At 43.3% G+C, this 21,790-nt stretch overlaps 1 protein-coding gene across 5 annotated transcripts in view; it reads left to right on the top strand.

Annotated features, from left to right (window-relative positions):
• The window catches only part of LOC135309655 (glypican-5-like), a 381,061-nt gene that overhangs the window by 221,919 nt on the left and 137,352 nt on the right, over positions 1 to 21,790 (top strand). For all 5 annotated transcript variants that reach the window (XM_064435855.1, XM_064435854.1, XM_064435853.1 and 2 more), the window contains one exon: positions 4,144 to 4,264. In XM_064435855.1, coding sequence (XP_064291925.1) covers positions 4,144 to 4,264 — 121 coding nt within the window. The remainder of the gene's footprint in view (positions 1 to 4,143; positions 4,265 to 21,790) is intronic.

Here is a 21,790-nt window from a genome sequence, read left to right as displayed (position 1 = left end):
ATATTTGACTTTAAGAAAACTCTGTGCCTTGCTTTCTTTTCGTATTAGAAATTAAAAAAGACACATTCAGAACAACATCTGGCTTCTTGAAATAGGCTTTTTTACTCAGATATCTTAATTTATCTTTATTTATTGATGAAATAAAAACATCTGCCTTCAGTTGAAATGCAATCCCATATGTAAACAGCATTTCACTTTTTATCTTTTTTTAAATTTGAGATGAGCCTTGCCTAAGATCCAAAAAATTGATACTGTTCTTCTGAAATAATGAAAAGCTGGGTTTGGGAGGCTGTTTTGTTTTTGTTTTTTATAATTTGCTTTTGTTTTTTGTTTTTTTAAAGTATCATAGCTTAGCCTGATCAATCAATGGAATAACATTGGCCTGAGGCTTGAGGTCTGGTTAAAATTCTGTCTGCACAAGCTGTTCACTGGGCTCCAGGGTAACAGTTACTTTCAGGATTGCTCCAATGACAGTATTTTAATACAGCTTTCCTGGATATTCCTGCTGACATTTTTGGGTTTAGTTGGAATAAAGTACTGGAGCTGTAACCAGAGTTAACAATTCTGTACTACAATATTTCAGTTAAATTGCAGGTTATTAAATAAAGCAAGCCAATTCCTGATGTTACTTAATGTACATTTCCAGTAATTCAGGATCTGATGTCAACCGAAAAAAATGGTTTAGATAGTGCAAAGAAGTAAAGTAATCAGATTATCTTTCAGGAAATGTACAGTGTTTATTCCAAAGGATTTGAAGGTGGTGCAGAGGTAGGAGAAGGCTCTGCAGTCTGCAGGGTGGTGCTTTGGGTCAGATGGACAAAGGTCTGTTCTAGGGCAGGCTGTGGCTCCGGGCTGGGCTGGGGAATGGCTCCCTTCCTGCTGGGTGTGCAGGTCTCCTGCAGTTCTGTGCCCTGTCTCCTCCTCCTCAAGGGTTGATTTCTCTGAAATCCCCATCTCCTGATTGCTCTGAGCCTCCCCAGGCTCGGGGTTGTTCTAGCAGGGATCTCCCCGGGAGAGCACACAGGACAGCACAGCTTGTATTCTTATTTTTATAACATGAATTACATGTTATACATCATCGAGACAGCAGCATCTAAGCAGAAATATTTTGTCATCTGCCATGCATTTTTTTCGTTGTTTCTGTTGGTACTAGTGGTTGAACCACTCCACTATGATCAACACATTATTATGGGAAAACCCAAGAGCTGCCTTTGTGCTCTGCAAGTCTTCTGCCTCCTTTTCCAGCAGCTTTTTACCCCATTCACAGGGCAGATCCCATCTGTTTCCCCACTCCAGTTGCTTTTCTGGCCTTTTCCACTTGGGCAGGTCACAGTGCAGACCAGAGCTGGGCCACTTGTGATGTGCTGCTGGTGGCACCAGGGAGGGGAAGGAGCTGAAGCAGGATTCACACAAACTCCATGCACTCCCTGACACGTGGAATTTAGTTAAGCTGTGTGATAAATCTAGTTGTGAACAATCTGGACAACAGAAATATCTGTGCATATCTGCAGAGCTTCAAAGAGGGAGTCCTGAATCACAGGTTGAACTTGAAGGGTGCAGGAGTCCCCTCTGTCTGCCTGGGCTGGGAACTCACTCACTCACTCACTCACTCACTCACTCACTCACTCACTCACTCACTCACTCACTCACTCACTCACTCACTCCAGTGGCCCTGTTCTCCTGGTGGTGATGTGTGGAAGGGAGGATTTAGCAGCAGCAGCAGGTATGAGTGCTGAGCCTGGCTTTGCCCATTCTGGGTCCCTCTGGGGGCTCTGCCATTGGTGCTGCTGCTGCCTCTGAGCTGGCCCTGTTTGTGCAAACTCCATGCACTGCTGTGGGTTTGTATTTGCACTTAGGGGCCGTTAATGGAGGCAGGTGATTCATGGGGAAAAAATACAATGTCATTTGCTAAAAAACACCCCAGCCAACCCACAGGTTTCTTTATCCTGGGTTATAGTGATTTAAGCCTCCAGAGACATTCCAACAGCTCTAACCAGGGGGTGAATGCAGAGCAGTGAAAAGGAAACCCCTTGCATTTTGCTGCTGTGGATGAGTTTCTGATCAGACAGAGCAGCACACACAGGGAATCCCCAAACAGACTGGTGGAGGCCAGCAGCTGACCCATTAAATTAGATTTCTCCTGTTTTGCAACTAGATGATCTCAGGAAGCTGTATCACATGTCCCTGTACTTCTCCGGTGGGTCACCATGTGTTTATTTTCATAGGATGATCATTTGAGCATTCAGCAAATAATATGATTAGTGGATAAAGGTAAAGGCAGGTGAGATGCAGCAATGTTGTCATATTGTCCAGATGCATTGATGTAGATTTTTACAATCCCTACCACCCTTGGCTTCAGAGTAATACTTTAGCTGGGTTTTTCCTGGGGACACAAGTCCAGCTGTGTCTACTTCTAAGATCTGAGCCCTACCATCATTTTGGATGTGCCATTGCATTGTTTACACATTATTTACACATCTATGAGTTACTTATCAAGAAAAAATAGAACATTGTCTTTAAAAGGCTCAGTGAACAAAAAAAATACCATCTCAGTGCAAAAGGTTTTCCTTACCATTTGTCCTCTAAATACTATCTGGCTATTAAGGCAAAACATGATTTTTCTCAATTCTCTGTTTTAAACAATTTTATTTTTTTTTTCCTGAGAAGTGACATTTATTGAGTTTACTGAAAAAGCAGGCCACTCTCAGTCATTTCTTTTTCTAAGGCACACCTTTAGCAGCAGTGTCCTGCAGTGTGTTCTGCCAGCAGTTTGCATAAATTTGTTGTTCATGCTAAATGAGACTAAGATAGGACAAATATATCTGGAGAGCTAGGTCTCCCCCCAGTTCATTCTGTTGCCTTTCTACAATAGGATTTGGGCCTTGTTTGCTACTCAGAAGTGCTGTCCTCAGCTTCAGCACAAATTGGTTCACAGTGAAGAACTCACTGATAGGAGAACATCTGGCATAGCCAGGTGTGTGGGGATGATCAAAGGGAAAGCAGGATGTTCCTCTCCACATTTCAGTCCAGAGGAGCAGAGCCAGTGCTCCCTCACTCACAGAGATGCCAATTTGAGTCTTCAATGAGATCCTCCCTGGTGTGTGAGAGTCTGGGAGAGTTTGGTTTGTGAACGCTTGTCCAGTTCAAAGCTGGTCATGCAGAACATCCCTGATGTCCTTTGTTACCAGTGAGTGCTGAACTCAGGGGTTCATACAACCCTAAAGCCATAACTCTCCAAAAAAGGCTGCTCTGTAGCTCTGTGGAGCTTAAATTGTACCCAGATAGATGCTGGAGCAAATCTGAAGGAGTCTGGATGTGTCCAAGCAGCAGTGGGCTCAGCAAACACTGATGGATTCAGCTCCTGACCTGTGCTACAGACAGAGAAACAGAGACCAAATGGGCACAACCCCAGATTTTCCCCATGAGGGTGCCCTGGTGCAGCCCCAGCCCGAGCAGGACTGGAGAATACCTTTGTGGGGTGTTCCAGAAAGGGCTGGCAGGAGCTGCTCAGCCACCAGGCAGAGAGAGAACCTGCTGTTCCTCAGAGGGATTGCTGTGTGTGTCCTGTCCAGGGGAGGTCTAACACAGGTGAGGTTCCTGGGAGCTCTGGAGAGCAGCAGCTGCTGCTATGCAGTGTCCCCAGAGAGTTTGTCCCCAGTGTCCCCAGCTGCTCTGGCAAGAGTTCTCCAGTTCACACTTTGATTATGAATCTTTTTCAAATCACACCCCACTTTTGTTGGAATTTCCTTCAATCTCATAAAAAAGAATTTCTGTCTTAAATGCCCCGAGTTTCTGCAGTAACAATAGAGTAAATTTTTGGAAGCAATCAGCTTTGACTGCTGCATGGAAGAACTTGAGAATGTTAGTTACAGAGGTTCAAATATTAAATTATGAATGAAACAAACCTCTCCATGGTTTATGAAATTGCTGTTGGTTCATGACTTGAATAGTTTAAAGTGGTAAATGATACTGCAAGAAACTGTGATTTTTGTTCTGGTTGGTGTATTTTAAAACATAAATATTTATAATAAATATCATTCCCATTTGCAAAACATTTTCTTTTTGTAAGTCACCTGTAATACAATTCATGATTCTGATGGATGTGGTTCCACTCACTGATGTGTCATTTCTTCTGGTTTTCAGTTACACCAGCAGAGTTGTTTCCAATGGACTGAAGGCACAAATCAATAATCCAGAACTGAAAGTCAGAGGATTGGACCCACTCATCAAAAATTTAATTGATAAACTTCAGCACTTTAACCAAGTAAGTAATTTCCAAGACAAAACCATTTTATCGTGGAGCTGAAGGTAAGATCTCCAGGTGGAGATTCATATTCCATCATCACATTCCACCGTACAGGACTGAGCTAGCTGTGGTGTGGGGTTGTGCTGAGGCACCTGAAGATTGTCCCAGCTGGTTTGTGAGCTCCAGTGAGACAGAATTCCCTGCAGCTGCTCCTGTGGGATACTCCTGGGCTGGGCACTGTCCTCTGTTTGTGCAGCTTCCTGCTCCTCAGGGTGGGATTGAGCCCTTTTACTGACCCAGAGATGGGGCAGCTGAGAGGTGTTTTACAAACTTTGATTCCATTTTCAGTCTCATAAGAACGGTGAGACAATTCAGGTGTTATAATTCACATCATCATTATCAGAAGCCAACTATTTCCTAATTACAATAAATTATAAACATTTCTTGGCCTATCAGCTTTAGCTACACCATGCTGTAAATGTCTTAAAGCCAGTCATCTAAAATTACTCTTTGTGGATCCTACTACAATACATTTTTCATAGTTCTAGTTCTCTAAAGTCTAGTCTTATTTGCAAGGCCATCCTTTGAAAATTATTTCTAGTTCCCTTTGTCTCTCAACAGTGTCCTAGTCCATGGCATTTCTAAGTCAGCATTTCTTACTTCAAGGTTTGCATACACATACAAAGCTTTAAAAATTCTATACAAATCCATTTCCCACACTCAGGGGTGTAGATAGCAACAGATCAAACCCAAAATGAGCCTGTGAGGGTGTGACAGCCATACTGTAAATGCTGAAGTTAGGACAGAAGGTGCTCCAAGATGAATTCACCTTTCCCCTAAAAAACCATTTCCTTCTTCTGCCCAAAAGGCCAGGTACCCTTCAGGTTTGTCAGAGATGTGATTAAGCTGTGCCTGCCTCTGCTTTCTGTGTGGGTCCCACAGATGCAGATGGCACTGGAATAAATCACATGGGACTCCTTTTTCTTCATGGTGGAAAAGCTGAGTTTATTAAAAACCACACTTTATAGACAGTTGTGATACAGGTGGAGCTGACTGGTGCTCTGTCAATATCCCTCACACCAGTGGCTCATTAGACACGCCACTCTCTTGTAAACCTCCTTAGGAGAAAATAACACCAGCTGCAAAGATTGAGAACTGCTTTAATTCCTTCTCTGGACTTCCCCAAAGCTTCACAGAGCAATGCCTGGGAAAGTTTATCTGCCTCTCTTTGGGCAATTGTCAGTAAGCACACCCATGGCCCTGCTGGTGCTGCTGCCATCCCAGGCTGAGTGTGGCTCCCTGTGCTCCTCCTGAGCTGCAGCCAGCAGCTCTAACAGGATTGATTTTCATTTAGAGCAGGATGCTCTGCTGCCAGCCTGCAGGGATGCTCCCAGCAGAGGTGTGTGCACATCAGTCTGCTCATCACCTTCCACCATTAAAGAGCAGAGGGATAGAAATGGTGAGAAACCCAGCCTGGTGGGGGGGTGTGCAGGAGGAAGAATAATCTGCACAGGTAAAAATGAGGGGGAGTCCTCAGGCAGGAGCTGGGAGGTTCTTAAGGCTTGGACTGGGAGTCAGGAATTCCTCTGCTTGCTCCTAAAAAAATGCTCCTTACTTCTCATCAACCAAATCTATAAATCCACAATCCAAGTTGTAATTAGGGTTTTTGTTAAATCTTGCTGGTCTCTAATATTCTCCTGTTCTGAAGGCTGCAGTTTAGGGATGCTTTGTATCACTCTGTTTGACTGAACTCACCATGGGGGATTACAACAACCAGTCTGGTGCAGTACTTAATATTGCACTGAAATAGGCATTATGTGGTCAGATTGATGAAAAGGATAATTCATAATTTATCTGTCTTTGCATGTTATAAAGTAGAGTGTTAATTTACTTTATAAATATTAGATATATCCATCTGTGTAATAGTGCTCTATAAACACTGAATATAGGAAATAGTTAGAAATAGATTAAATCAAAAGTAGTTGTGTATTGGAAATTCTGTTTCTTTGTCTGCTGTAGAAAAATAAAAATCTGCCTGGTCTGAGCTGCATACCAATTTTCTTAAGTTACATACATTTTAAAAACAGTCTCAGCACTTTTTAGCCAGCAGAATAAAATGCAGCTCTTGGCTTTGTCTGTGAGTTGGAAGTGTTGCTTTTTGGTACTTGTAACAGTTTCAGGAGAATATCTTGGTTGAGTAAATGTAACTCCCATCAGATTGAGGTGCTTAGCCAATAATGGATTCCAAGGGTGAAGGATTAAACAGAATACTGATTATTGCCCTAAGATGGTTTGTTCTTAAGTACTTAGAATAATATAAAATCCTTTGATCATAATTTTAGTAAGATTTCTTTGGAGATCAAAGCATCAAAGAAGTTGCTAAATATCTGAGGCTCTCACATACAACATCAAACACATGTAGCTGTTTTCTACTTCTTGGATTTTTGTTTCAGTTGTGATATCATTGTACAAATAAAAACTGACACTGAAAAGCCAATTAAATCAGGAGTCTAAAGTGTCATCAATAGTGTGTGTAGACTGTAGAGTTATACAGAATTCTAGTCCTAATTTTATGGACAAATTGAACTTTTTCATAAGAATACATTTTTAATTTTTTTTGAAGTGATGTGTAGGGTGAAATGTAAACACTGCTCAAATGAGGTGTTGTCTGTGTATCTTCTGAAGCACTTCACATTTGCAGCACTGTTTGGAGCAGTGGTTGCACACAGAAGCACTCCCAGAGGGCAGGAACCTGGGGAGCAGAGAGCAAAGCCATGCCCACAATGTGCCTGGAATTTGGTGTGCCTGGGCCCCAGCAACCTCCTACCACTTCAATGATGTTCCTAAACTACCCAGAGGAAAGCATATCCTTGGGTAAGAGAAAGGTGTGATGAGATTTGTAAAGGAATAACATTTCTGTCTCAAGGAAACGAGCGCCAGCCGTGCTGGGTCTGTCCCTCAGGGAGCCGGGACCTGTTGGATTTCACTTTCTCTCTGGTTTTCAGAGGTGTTTGAAATCAGAATAACCTGCTGCTGGATCACTTTGCTGAGGCTGGGGAGAGCTATGTTCAAATCAACAGGATTAATTTTCATAAAAGTTCTGCCTTAGCTCAGCAGGTCCTAATGATTTCTGGAGTAAATCAATCCCTGCTGCCTGTGATGGTTTCTCTTCCACCTTCTTCTTCCACTCCTCCTCCTCCCTGAGCAGCCCCTGCCAGGCCAGCAGGGCTTGGCCACTGGCCAGGCAGGAGCAGCCAAAAATTGCCTCATTCCAATCCCACCCTGACTGGATTTGCCCTTTCTATGTTATGGCCACAAAGGTAAAAGAACCAATAACTTCACTGACCCTAAATCCTGTGGATGTGAACAAAACTCTTGTCCTGCTGCTGTTCTAGTTGCTGCATCCCAGCCCCAGCATGTTACAAATAATCTGTATGCAAGGCATCTTCCATTTCTGCTGTCATTTAGGCTGAAATGCCACTTTGTTGGAGATTATAGAAGCTCCTCTTTCTGGGTTTTTTTTTTTTTTTTTCATCTGGGACTTAAATCCACAGCACATCGTTGTTGTTTTTTTCCCAAAATGATTATGCAAATAGCAGGCTATTTTATATCCACTTGGCAAAGCTGGAAGTAAAGTGAAATTTAGAGAATATTATTCAACAATTACTGTTATTTGCATCCCTGACAGATAAGGTGGTTGAAGGGTTTATTGTTAGTGGCTGATTCACATATCAATAGAATTACTGAGCTACAATTTACAGTAACTTCTAGTAAGGCAAAAACAGATCAAGTGAAGTCCCAGGTCGATTGGGAAAAAAGCAGCAGGAATAACATCTTTTCCTCTCTCTTTTTTGTGAATAGAGCAGGTGTGAACCACAACTGATGTTAAACACAATAATCCCCCATTGCACCTTTTTTGAGTGCTGCTTCTTGCCACAAAATCACACTTAAATGTTTCAATGTGTTTCTTCAGCCTAATGCTTTTCATAGTTCAGACTAAACTGGTTCTCAGGCCAAGGTTAAAAATCCTCAAGGATCAATTGCCCTGAGAAGAAATGAGAATGCTGGGAAAAGTGAAAAAGCTGTGACTTTAGCTTTACTAGCAGGGAGGTATCAGCATGCTCAAGGGATTATAATATAATAAGTATTATACAGGTGACTTTGACTTATTTGGTTTTTGTCAGCCTAAATCTACTCTTGACAGGTTTTGTGAATCTGTGTTTTGCTCTTGTCAGAGATGAATTCTCGGGGCATGGCTGGAGTTCAAGGCAGTGCAATAACCTAGTGCAGAAAATGAGAGTAATGTCAAAGCAAATCTTTCTGAATGTGGACTCATGTATTTTATTTTTTTCCTCTCTGCCAAAGTCTCCTGGATCTGCCAGCTGAACTAAGAAATGCATGTAACTTAATTCCTTTCAGACTTCTATACACAGGATTCTGTTAGAGCAGAGTTCAAAGTAGCAGCACTGAGATGTTTCATTCCAATAATATGAGCCAGCCATAATTTAATCTTGAAAGTGAATTTAGTTGAGTTATACAATAGGGAATAATACAATAAATAATTTAAGTAGTACTTAATTTAAAAGTGTGTATTTTTTGAGACATCTATAAAATTTATTACGTTGTAGAGTTTTTATATGAGATATGAGTGGAGACAAGTTGGTTTGATTTTTAGCCAAAGTTGTAGCTGACTTGGACAAGGATTCAGAATTTTCTGTTCTTCTTTCATCCAGTGAAAGCAGGGAGGAAAGGCATCACCTGAGAAAGGTTGTTGCTTTCCTGCTTCTGTCCCCTGGTATTTGAAAGCCCCCACAGGCTTTGAGCAGGTACCACTGCTTGTCCCCCACATCCCTGCCCAGAGCTGTCACTGTCACAGAAATGGCACTTCCCCTCCCAGGGCACAGCAGAGGTGTCAGCTCTCCAGGGCAGCTGTGCCAGGCTCTGGGGCAGACCAGAGGTGGATCTTGCCTCAGCTTGGCTGCAGTCAGGTAAAAGGCACTTTCTCATTGGAGGAAGCACCTCTGCAGCTGTGCTGGTCCTTTTTGATTCACCTCTCTGGGAAGGCATTAACAGCCCTCAGCACCTTTGTCTCCCAAAGCAAACAGCAGAGATAATTGAATTAATACCACATTCATTGGCTGATTAATGGATAGCACCAAGACGTGCACATACTAGAGGACAACAGAGACAGAATTAATGAAACCTGAAACAATTATGTTTAGGATCTTGTGAAGACCAGGAAAGACCAAATGAACTGTATTGTTTTGGTTTTTATTTCCTGCCCTGCTGTATAGAAATTGTTCACCCTTACAGTCAAATAAACTATAATCTCAGATTACTTCATCAGTTACACAAAGTTTGTTTCTCATCCTGGTTTTTTTTTTCAATATGTTTGCCCCTGTTGGATTCATGAGCAGTTTTTCTTCTCCCCTGCTAAGTCAAACATGTCTCTGCTTCCAGATCTAGACACTGAATGTTCAGCTCTGAGATAAGTTATGATCTTTTTCACAATCCATATGCAATGAAACAATTCATCCCAATGCTTGAAACAATCCAATTTACTCAAAGACTAAGAATGATCTTCCTCTTTGTGGTCTCTTCTATTTCCTGGGAAATACATATATATATATATATATATATATATATATATATATATATATATATATATATATATTTGTAAAAGCAGAGCAGCTGACAGTGATTTAGTCACTGGGCTGGTCATCTGGAGATGTGGGATCTCCTCGTCCAGGGCTGGGCAGCTCCAGGCTGTGGGCAGGGGTTTTCTTCTCTCTTAGATTTTAAAAAGAAAGGTAGTTTGGAAGCTCTGACCTTGGTTCTGTTGTGGCACTAAAACTCCTGTCAAAGCCAGAGGTTTGTCCATGAATCAGAACAGAATTCTTTCTAGTCCAGTGCACTGAAAAAACACCACTGGAACATTGTTTTATGGGCAGCTTATGTTAAAATTGTAATTTGGTGCTAATGGAGATATACATCATCCCTGGCTGAAATCAGTGAACTTCTGCTGGTCTGAGGGCTGCAGGTTATTTGTTTGGTTTTGTTAAACATAGTGACTTGAGATAGAATTAAATATTTTTAATTAGAATTGAGAAATTACCTTTTAGTACTAGAACCAGCATCAGGATTTCAGTAGAAACCAGTAATGTGAAATACTGGCTCCACTGAAGTAGAATTTAGCATTTTAAAACAAGACAAATCTAAACCTCAGTGTAAATCCACCATATCTTATTATATGCTAGCAAATATATAATGCTAAAATGGCCTTTTATTATTCATGTGTTGTGTCTCAGAGTGTGCTGTGCTATTTGTCTTGCAAGCCTTCTCAGAAATTATTTGCCCAGATGGACCATTGTATGTGTTTTGTTTTGCTCATTGTGGGAAATTAGTCTTAATAAATCAAAATCACATCTTGAATCTCAGAAGTGACTTGAGCCAAGTGGGGGAGAGGAGGGCAGAGCTACTGTTCCAATCTAGAACTGAGCCAGAGCATTTCACACACAGGAAAACATAGCTGGGAGTCTTACCCAAAGAAAAAACAAATATGGGTCTGTCCCTTGGGGTGGGTGCCCAGTTCCTGCAGCTGCTCAGTGAAAGCTGAGCCCTGGGAGTGTTTTGGGTGCTCTGGTGGAATTGCTGAGGATGGGGAGGGATCTGCTGTGAGCTGAGCAGGGCAGGGTGGGAACTCCAGGGCTGCAGTGAGCACCCAAGGCTGCACTCCCCTTTCTGGGGGTCTCACATGGGAGGGGCACTCTGGCCTATTTGTTTTGATGGTAATTGTTTTTTTATAGTCAGAAAATCAGCAGTCATCACTGAATTAAGTCAAATTACAAATTCTCTTTTATGTAAATACTTATTTTCTTCTTTTACCTATATTTTTCTGATCACTCCAGTAATTCTGAATTGCATGCATTGTTTAAGTAATTACCATTAGAAGTGAGATCATGGTATTCACTTTTGATCTAATTCCTGAGGTACAATAACATGCTTATTTTTGGAGGTGGTAAGTTTAGCATAATAGGAAAAGAAACCAGAGCTTTATGGGCTAATCATTGTTTTCTTTAGGTAGAGTAAAGGTCTTTAAACAATTAATTGATCATTGTCCAGAAGCAAGAGCAGGGTCATTTTCCTCTCTTTCTGTTCTGAACAGCCAGGCAGAAAAAGCAGGGGAGGGGGGTAGGACTGGGGCCATGTAAATCCCAGCCTTGCTCTGCAGAGCCTGAGTGGAGCTGCACTGCTGGTGATGAGTGGATTCATGTGCTGAGGGGTTCAGCCACTTCCTGTGGGAAATCCAGGGCTCCTGAACAACTGACCAATGTCTTCAAGCAGAAGCCCTTTATTGTTACATTACACACATATTTATAGATTCTACAAACTCCTAAGCACACACTTCTTGATTGGTGCCTTTGTCTTGTTCACTTGTTTGCTGCCTGCATTTCTCACAGTGTGTGACTGGTTACAGTCCAGGTCTTCCACAGTCCTCTCCAGTTCCTGCAGTCTTGGTATTCAGTTTCTCAGCCTCTTCTTTCTTAATTTAGCACAATTTATATGTCAGTAGCCTTGAGGAGTTCCTGAGGCTTTGATACCAAACTCAGAAGCAGGCTGGCTGGTGCACATCATGGCCTAACCTGTACAAATCCATTGCAGCAGCTTCCCAGCTGCAGCAAACCTCATGGCTCCAGCAGTAATTTGGGTTGTGCTGCAGCACAGCTTGAGGAATCAGACCTGGGCTGGAGGCCAGCTCAGGTGTCCCTGTGAGAGGCTTCCCTTCCCTGGATGCCCAGTTTGGCTGCCCAGTGCCAGCCCCAGGAGCTCCCTGCACAAGGCAGCAGCTGGGGAGGAGGTCCTGGACAGCACCTGCAGCCACAGATTTGGATTATTTAGCTGTGACAGCTTCATGTGAGATGGTTCTGACCTGTCTGCCCAGGCAAGCACCCTTTGAATCTGTGTTCTCAGTGGAACTGCAGGGTGTGGGGAGTTAAAGCCTGTGAATGTTTGTGCCATGTGTGCTCATGTGAGCAGTCATGTCCTTCTGGGAGAGCAGAAGAGCTGATGGTGGGTGTGAGGTGAGATTGTCCAAACTTCCCAGTGTGGTCTCTGAAGGAGAGAACAGGGCCATGAGTAAGGCAGAGGAATTCTTGCTCTACCCTGCTCTTCTGTCAGTGTCTGTTGCCTTACACTTTGGAATTTAGAGAGCAAGGCTGAGTGCTGGAGAGAGGCCATTCCAGGAGGGGCTTTCTCTTCTATTTAGGGAAACATTTACCAGTAATTAGTAAATAGGAGGACTGAAGGAAACAATCCTCCTGTTTCAGGCAGAACCACTGCTGTGAAACAGCATTTTTGGTCACTTTAAAGAAGTTCAGTCTTAAAATAGGCCTGTTTTACTTCTGACACTCTGGCACTGTTTTGGTGTTGTGCATAGTATTTGTAAAGGTTTGGGTATCTTACATCTCACACAGCCCTGAGCCAGGCTGAGAGTTCCCCAAACGCAGAACTGATTATCAGGGTATCAGGCTGGTTCTCCTCACCTCTTCCCAAGATCCTCTACCGAGTTGGAATCAAAAAAGCAAGATGTGTGTAGGCTCAACCTAATTATTCAAATCAAAAAGCGCCAGTCAGACAGGGTCACTGTTGCTCCTGCTCTTTCATCCAAGGCAGGATGCAGCTCTGAAATGCCCAGGGACCTCCTGGAGCTTCACTGCAGCCTGTTCCCCAAAGCAGGGGGATCTCAGAGCTGTGGGAGCTGAGCGTGGCTGGGCTGGGCTCCCCAGGTGCAGGGAGGTGCCCTCCTGCCCTCTGCCCCACCACAGAGCTGGGAGCCTGCCAGGGTACCACTTGTGTGTTTCTCTGGGTCTGGATCGAAGGCACTTGAGATGGCAGCTCCTGTTGGGACTCAGGTGTTTATTATTTCTTACCAGTAAAACAGTCTGCCAAAACTGTCTGAGTTTGGCAGCCTTTCATTAGCAGGCACAGAATGGCTAACAATCTCTTGTTACAAGGTCTTTTAAGACTAAACTCTCCAATTAAGAACTGGCACCTAGGTTATTTTGCGTTTTAACCCAATAACTGATCCCAAAGAGCCCTCAGTGTGGACTTTTCTGCCCAGTTACAGAGCATCACCCAAACCCAAGAAGAAGCATGAAGAAGAAACCCAGGACAATACCCTGTGCCCTCCATCTTGCTTCCATCACAACATACTAAAAATCCCAAAACCTAAATTTCTCTCCAGGTGATACACCTACACTACTCTCTGTAATCTATTTCACACTTTTGTGGATTCCAGTCTATCCTGAAGGAAACTTTCTAGGAAAGTTTCTCCATGGATGAGGGTCGAAGTCTGTGCTCCCCTGGGGGTCAGAGTACCCCAGAGCAGACAGAGAAATATTCCCAGTGCTCTGGGTTTCCACAGGAGCCTTCTTTCTGCCATCCTGACCCTGACCCACCTCTCCTCAAGTGCAGCTTTTCCTGCTTCTCCAGGGAAACACTTCTCCCCCAGCAGCATTAATTCTGTGTGGCTGCCAGCCTGTTTTCTCCTTGTAGAGCTCAGTGCTGCACGTTGATATCACTGATCAGAATTCCCACAAAGAGCTTCCCATCAGACACCAGAGGCTGAGAATTACCTGCCAGCCTTACTGCCTGCTGGCTGACACGAGTGAGCCTGTAGTGAGCACAGCAGTGAGTCTTCTAGTCTTTTATTAATAAGGTACAAAATGCTTAACTATTTCTTGTTATAAGGTTTTTAAAGTTAAAATGTCTAATTAAGAAATGACACTTAGATTATTTTCACTTTTAACCTAATAACTAATCACTTGAAGTCTGCAATGGCAACTTTTCTGTCTAATTATAAAGAATTACCTAAACCTATGAAGAAGAAGGAAAAAGGTAAAGAAGAACAACTAGCTACCATTCTAAAACCTCTATCTTGCCTTATATATATTGCTGTACTCTAAAACTCCAAACTCCTAAGTTTTCTACTATGTGATATTACACAATTGCAATTAAACGACACACCCATAATCTCAGTGTTATCAATCAATTTTGGAAGTCTTTTCTACAGCTTCAGGTCAATGCAGTGCTCTCCTGGGGGTCAGAGTCTGTCAGCACAGAAAGTCTAAAATTCTCAGTAACCAGAACTCCAACATGTGAGGTGTGAGATAACCGTCTCATAGGGAGTATCACTTCTGTTTATAATTGTTTGCTTCTTAATTTTTGTCTCCTTGCTTTTGTGTCAAGACTTGGAGATTTGCAAAGAACGTGAGTTCAGCTGATGTGAAAAGGTTTAGTGGGAATTTTACAAACCCTACCACACTCTCATTTTTACCATCTGTGACTTTTAAAAGCATATAGATTAATCTTTACCCTTCTTTTTTTACTGGCTTTTCTTACCCACATTGAAATGTTTTGTTTCTGAAAATGAGCCCCATTTGAGTCAATTTTACAACAATTGAGTTAGTTGTATTATTTAAAGGCACGACAAACTGAGTGCATCAGCTGATTTCATTCCACTCCAGACAGTCTGTGCAGTTTGCTCCTAACTCAATTCAGCCCTGTGCAGGTACAAGGGCAGCACGTGGGCTGAGGAGGAAAACCTCCAAGGAATGGCTTTGGTCCTAGGAGACTTTGGCACAGTTTTCCATAAACATTGTTGCTGGTTTTTCGGGGTTATTGTGGTGGGGTTTTTTGGGTTTTTTTTGGTTTTGGGTTGGTTTTTGGGTTTTTTTGGTGTTGGTTTTTTTTTTTTTTTGGTTGTTTTGGTTTGTTTGTTTGTTTTTGGGGTTTTGTTTGTTTGTTTTGGGGTTTTTTGCTGTTTTTTTTCTTCTTTGGTTGGTTTTTTGTTTTCTGGGTTTTTTGCTTATTTTCTCTGTTTCTGCCAAGGTCGGGATTGAAGGCACTCTAGACGATATTTCATCTTCAGACTCAGATGTTTATTAGTTCTTATCTATGTTACAGTCTCACAAGTCCTGAGTTCTACAGCATTCTACTGACAAGCTACAAAATGGCTAACTATCTTTTTCTCTGAGGTCTTTTAAGGCTAAACTATCCAATTAAGAAATGACACCTACATTATTTTCACTTTTAACCCAATAACTAATCCCTTGTGTCCTGCAATGTGGACTTTTCTGTCCAATTACATCAAACCACCCAAACCCATGGAAAAGAAGTGAAGAAGAAGGAGCAGCCTCCACCCTTGAACCTCCATCTTGCTTTATGTATATTACTACATTCTAAACCCTTAAACTCTTTAAGTTTTCCACCCTGTGATATCACACACTTCTCTTCAAACCACACACCCACAATCTCAGTTCTGTCATTCCATTTTGGAAGCTTCTCCACAGCCTCAGGTCAATGCAGTGTTCTGCTGGGGGTCAGTGCCTGGCAGCACAGAAAGTTTAAAATTCTCAGCAGCCAGGGTTCCAACACATTGTGCTATCTGTATCTAGATAGTTAGGAATGGTAAAATCCTTCTGTGCAAGTCTAGGTCCAGCATTGTGTGTGCTGACTTACATGGTGCTTAAATGACAAATGCGGAGAGAACCCCACAGGGCACTGAAGGGAATGGCTGTCATCTCATAGTCAGCTGAGATTAAAGGCTTTTTTTTTTTTTTTCAGAGTGCATTAGCAATAAAAGTATTTTTAGAGGCATATATTTTAATTTTGAGTCTTCTAGCATCTTGTACCAGCATTTACTAGACTGTAAAGTTACTACAGAGTAGTGGATAATTTGAGATTGGAAGGGACAGTCTGGAGACAATCCAGCCTTCCGTTGAAAGCAGGGCTTTAGATTAGGTTATCCAGGGCCCTGTAAAACCAGGTCCTGCATCATTCCAGAGGGAGAGATTCCATCTCTTCCCTGGTGCCCCTCTGCTTTGTGTTAGCTTGCTTGCTTATCTCTATGAAAATAAGTATACTACTCTTAAATGCCTCACTTCTTCCTGTTTATTGTGTTCTTAGGGTCCAGCTTGAGTTCAAGGACAGTAAGTCCTGGGCACAGAATAGGCACTTTATACCTTTATACACTGAAGTATGGTGTAGTGTATAGAGCAGGAGCATTTATGTGGCTCAGTAGTGAGACACCTGGAAGTTCCTGCTTCCTATAGGAAAACATGCAAAGGAAATGACAGCCAGGGCAGACAGAGTGTCTCCATATCTTGTGTGAAGCTGATTCCTGTTGGGACCTGGATTCCCAGCAGACAGGTGGACATAAATAAATGGAGAGTACTGATTAAGCAGCAGGCACCTCATTTTCAGAGCACAGGATTTGCATACTCCGGCGGGCTGGAGGAGAATTTACTGTGCACATGGTGCTGGAAAGCCTGGGGTGTTACAGCGAGGAGCCATTTGCTCATTATTTTGAATAGCAATGAGGCACAGTGTGTAAGAGCCTGTGTGCCACAGCTCTGGTGGGTTTGCAGACAGCTCTGCCTCCTGAGCACAGATGGGATTTCTACCTTTAATTGTGATTTCATGGTGGAAAATGCTGCTTAAAGATTGGAGCTCTGTAGACCTGAAAACGTCCAGGCCCTCAGTTTCTATGCCCCTAACCACCGCAGGCTTTGGCTGGCTGGAGTGTCTTGCATTGCAAATATGATTTATTTACTATGCACTGTTCAGTGACACCTCCAATCTATCCTGCTTCCTGGGACTGTATGCATTTTAAATGAGATAATACATTTATTTCACTTGCCTTTTTGCTGCATCTGAAATGAGCCTGTGCCTCAGCACAGTTATGTGGGAGTGGCTCTTCTTGGAGCAGAGTATTCCCAGTCCCAGATGTCATGGATGAACTTGTCACTATGCAGAACAGTGGCCCAGGAGACCACTCTGAGTCCCTTCAGGAGTGGGGAGCCTTGGTGTTGCCTCAACACCGACAGCAAAGTGAGGGATGAGAGGCAGTGATTCGTGTGTGGGAATTGCACACTCCCATCACAGCTCCCCCAGGCTGTGCAGAGCCCAGGCATTGCTCTGGAGGAGAGCCATCCTTTGGGCAGTCTGTTCTCCCCAGGCTCAGCCAGGGGCTTCCCCCAGCCCAGAGGTTTGGGGTTGGTGCTCAGGAGCCTCCCAGACAGTGCAGAGATGCCTGCAGTGGTGCAGGGCAGCAGTGCAGCGCTCTGCCTCCCACAGCAGCTCAGAGCTCTCGGGAGGTTAATACAGCAGCCTTGGGGAGTGCTTGCAAAAGGGAACATTGGTCCAGTAAAGCGAACAAGAGCCAGCATGAGTAACGTGCTCAAGCCCAGAATCCATCTGTACCTGTGTCCCTGACATGAAAGATGTAAGTAATTCCTCTGGCTGTTCACACTGTGTGGAATTACAGCTGTGTGCACGCAGGGCCTGTGAGCCTTCTGAAGCTGAGCTCTTGGTGTATTTGTTGCCTTCTTTGAGAGGATAAATCAAAATCTTGAGGCTTTTACTCCATTACCCTTCTGCATTGACAAAAAAGGGAATCAGGAAGGGTCCTGTGGTGAGGCTCAGTCACCTCTGCCAGCCCACTCTCCTTTAGCCCCCCAGTTTTCCCCCATGTGCTCCTGCCCAGGTGTCTGTGTGTGCCAGGCTGTGCAAACCCAGCACACACAGACACCCCCAGAGGGACAGGTAACAGCCTTGAATTGTTTAGAAGCAGCCACAATGTGTCCTCAGTCTTACACAGTTCAGGCACATCTGAAGATGAATTTAGGTTGCCCTCTACATGATTTTAACGTGTGTAACTAAAAGAAAAATACCTTGATGCACGCAATCTGTTGTTTCCAACATTTAGGAAAGGTTTCCAGCTCTAATTTATTAATAATTCTGATATGGAAGATTATTTTTCTATGTGATGAGGACTTTTTCACAGTTATAAAAGTATGTCTAATAACTAATTGAAGTGGATTCAAGTGATAGTCAAATTTGAGCAGGGCTTTTAATAGCCAGAAGCAAATAAGCAGAATGTAGCCTGCTGATAAGGAAGCAGGGAGTGTTTTGAATGCTGCCATATGTCCAGATACAAGTGATCAGCCTGGCAAACAGAATGAGAAAGTGCTCAACATCGTTCCAGGGCTATGTCTTGTTTGCTTTCAGGACCTATAAGAGGAGCCTCTCCCAGCAGTTTTTCAAAGTGACATGTTCATGGGAGGGAACTGGAGACAAACAATGTCATTATTGGGGAACATAATGAAATATGACTCGTGCTTCACTGCAGGAAAATGAAGCTGAGCCATGTTTGATGTGGCATTTGAAATAAGAGAATCTAACAATATCAAATGGCTTTCAGAAGGGTAAATGGAAAGCTTGAGGTTTGTCTTAGGCCTTATAATTGGGGCTGGATGAAGTCATAAAGGGGCCAGGGGCTGTGGTGAGCTGCAGGCACTTTGAGCCCCCTGATGAAGCTGACCATTTGTGCCAGTCCCTCCAATAAAAGTTTAATGTTAAGGAGCTGTGTTGCATGAAGTTCTGGTCTCAAGGGTAATTCTGAGTCATGCAGCACCATACAGAAGTTCCAACTGAGGTGTATAAAATTAATCACTTTGAGTATTAAAGTTCAATTTTGGACTTCAGTTAGAGTGTTTATGAACCATATGAAGCAATATTATACTTCCTGATTATAAAGATTATTTTAGTTATTGGTTAAAATATTTTTGAGGGGTTTTTTTGTCTAGCTTTGCTGATCACTTCCAAGCACTTGGTAGACTACAAATTGCACACCAGTAACCAGCCATACAGAATACTTTCTGTGTTGGTAATATGATATATTAACTAATAATCCAAACAAAATATAATAAATTGCTACTTAATTCTGAGATGGTCAAGCAGAACTAAATATATTCCATTACTCTGAAAATGTGAATAATTTCTTTTGGAAATAAGAAGTTTCTCTTTAACTTCGAAGTGTAATGATAAAAGCAAAAAAGTCATGAGTGCACACTCAGGAAATGGGATTAGCTGGTCATAAACCATCTCAGGTCAGAAAAAACACTTTGCAATTTCAAAGGTAGCAGAAGTAAGAAAAGAAAAATACTGAAGTGAATGAAGGAGAAATTATGACATGTAAAAGTCAATTAGAAGAGCTAAATGGTGCAAAGTAAAACCTGTGACAGGTAGGGCCCAGGAAAATAAGAAAGTGCCTTATTTAATAAGGAGGCAAAAGTAGCTCTGAGCAACATTTCAGTTCCAGTAAAGGCTCTGACATTTCTGGGCTGTGTTCTTTGAGGCAGCCCAGGCTGTCCTGGCTGGCTGCTCCTCCAGCACCTGAGGAGGTGATGGAGCCCAAGCACTTTTCCTCAGCCTGTTCAGCTGTGCAGGAGCTTTCTCTCCTTGCCCATTCCTCCTGTTTCAGGGGGTTTTGGGCTACACTGACAGGTTAGCACATATGGCAGCTTGACTCCTGGGAAAGATTCATGGAAGGAATGATGCACTCTGAGCATGTGAGGAGGGCAGGGGATGCAGGGCTTTGTGTTCAGCCTGGGAACTGCCTGTGCACACCATCAGCTCTGGCCTGGTGCTGTTCTGATTAACTGAGAGCAGGTTTGAGTGTGGATGCTTTTTTTTATCAGTTCAGGCAGGGCAAAATTTGAATGACTGTAATCTGGGGTGAGCTAAAATAGTTCCATATGAACTGTCAAGCTGGAGTTAAACTGGTGAAAAGGAGCTGAAGTGTGTGCAGTTGCTGTGCTGCCTGCTGTCAGGCTCTGGCAGTTTCAGAGAGTTCATATGATCAATACATTTGTTCTTCTGGCTGGTACACAGAGAAACAACAAGATCATTTGCTAGAACCTCAAATCTAAGGAAATTTTGGTCTGTGGAGAAAACCTGAGGAGATTGGTTGCATCCCAGGGCAGATTTCAACAACATTTTTTTTTTTTTATGGGGGATTAGAAAGTATCTAAAAAGAGCAAGTCTGGTCTGGTCTCTATTAATATTGTGGGTCTGGGTGTCAGAGGATGTTCCCAGGGTGGAGTGAAAATGGCTGTGGACAGACTCTAGAGGATAAGGGAAGGCACTGGTTCTCTCCTACTCTCATTTTTTCGCTCTCCCTTGCTCTCATCCCTGCTGTAAATGAAATGTTTAATTTTGCCTGTGTTAGTGGGTGACAGGAGCAGGGTGGAGCAGAGGCCCCACGTGTGTGAAGCAGCCCATCTGCCTGTGGGGCTGTGGGGGAGCCTTGGCCATGCTTCTCCCAGGAAGAGTCAGGTGGGTGGAGATGCAGTTTGGGGATGTGGCAATTCACTGCAAACCCCAGAATTCAGGTCAGTCTCAGCATCCCTCTGTTCTGGTTGCATCAGCCATTCAAAGTGCTCAATAATATGAATTTAGCAAAGCTAGAACCTCGGTGTCTGTCAGAGGGAAGAGCAGTAAGAAGAAGATTTAGCAAATTCACAGTTAGTCCCTGGCTTCTGCCTTGGATGTGGGTTAAAGCCTTGACAAGCACAGCTACAAGCACAGAACAGTTCCATTGCTGCAGTTAAATCAGCCAAGTTTCTCCCACCATTTTGGAAGCCCCATAAGAGAAGTGGGAGAAGGCAGGGTTAGTCTGGCTCCTGCAGAAAAAAATGACATTGATTTCTTAACACAAAATCCTGAAAATTCAAACGTGCTGTATTTTAATTTTCCAGCCTAGGACTGAACAGAAAATTGCAACATGAGTCCTGACAACATGAGGGACTGAGGAAGAATTTTGTCTTTTTCCTTCTGAGCCCCTCCCTCACCCTAAAGTGCTCATTAGCACCTGCAAGTCCACAGTGCTTGGTGGCAGCTCAGTCTGTGGTTTAAGGATGCTGTTCCTCACTGTGGCTTTATACAGAGTTTTGGATGAGACAGAAATGAGCTGAAATATCTCCAACAGCTTGAGCAGGCTTCCATCATATCTGGACTTTGGTGGCTTTCAGAGAGCTGTCAGCTGTAATCTGCTGGGTTGGCATCTGTGGAAATGTGTATGTGTGTGGAAATAGTTTTGAGCATCACAGACTGAAAACAGCAGAATCAAAAGCTGCTTGCTCAGCTGGATGCTCACATGCCACTGCAAGCTTTGTCAGTAGGTGGTTACCTGTGGCTGTCACACTGACAGGAGATTTTTCTCCCTCTGTCTCTGAAAGAAGAGAAGTGGCTGGTTGTCCACAAAATACCTTTTTCTGCCATCTGCTGTGCTCATTTCCCACACAGAGGGGTCTCTCTGGAGAGCAGCATCTCCCATCTCCCACTATGAATCCTCCAGGCCCACTGCAGTTCCATGGTTGTTGCTCGATCCTTAAAAAGCCTCTCATCCTTTCCACCCTGCCCTCTGCTCACCTGCACGTGTAGTTTATTGGTGCCTTGGAGGGGCTGCCTAGAGCAGAGGCTACACAAGATTCAGAGAATAAAGTGGGTATTTATTAAAGCCCTTCAACAGCCACACCTTGGGCAGTCACAGCTCCCAGAGGCTGCACCCAAGCTGGACAACGGGCACCAGTTTTTCAGAGTTTGGTCAATTTACATATCAGGTGTTAATCCTCCAATTACAGCTTCAGGTAATGAAATCATTTACCCCCAGTTTGCTCCCCCCAATTCACTTTGTTAAAA

This window comes from Passer domesticus, chromosome 11 (assembly GCF_036417665.1).
Source record: "Passer domesticus isolate bPasDom1 chromosome 11, bPasDom1.hap1, whole genome shotgun sequence".
Taxonomy (NCBI): domain Eukaryota; kingdom Metazoa; phylum Chordata; class Aves; order Passeriformes; family Passeridae; genus Passer; species Passer domesticus.
The sequence above is the reverse complement of the archived record's forward strand: the minus strand, read 5'-3'. Positions and strand labels throughout refer to the sequence as shown.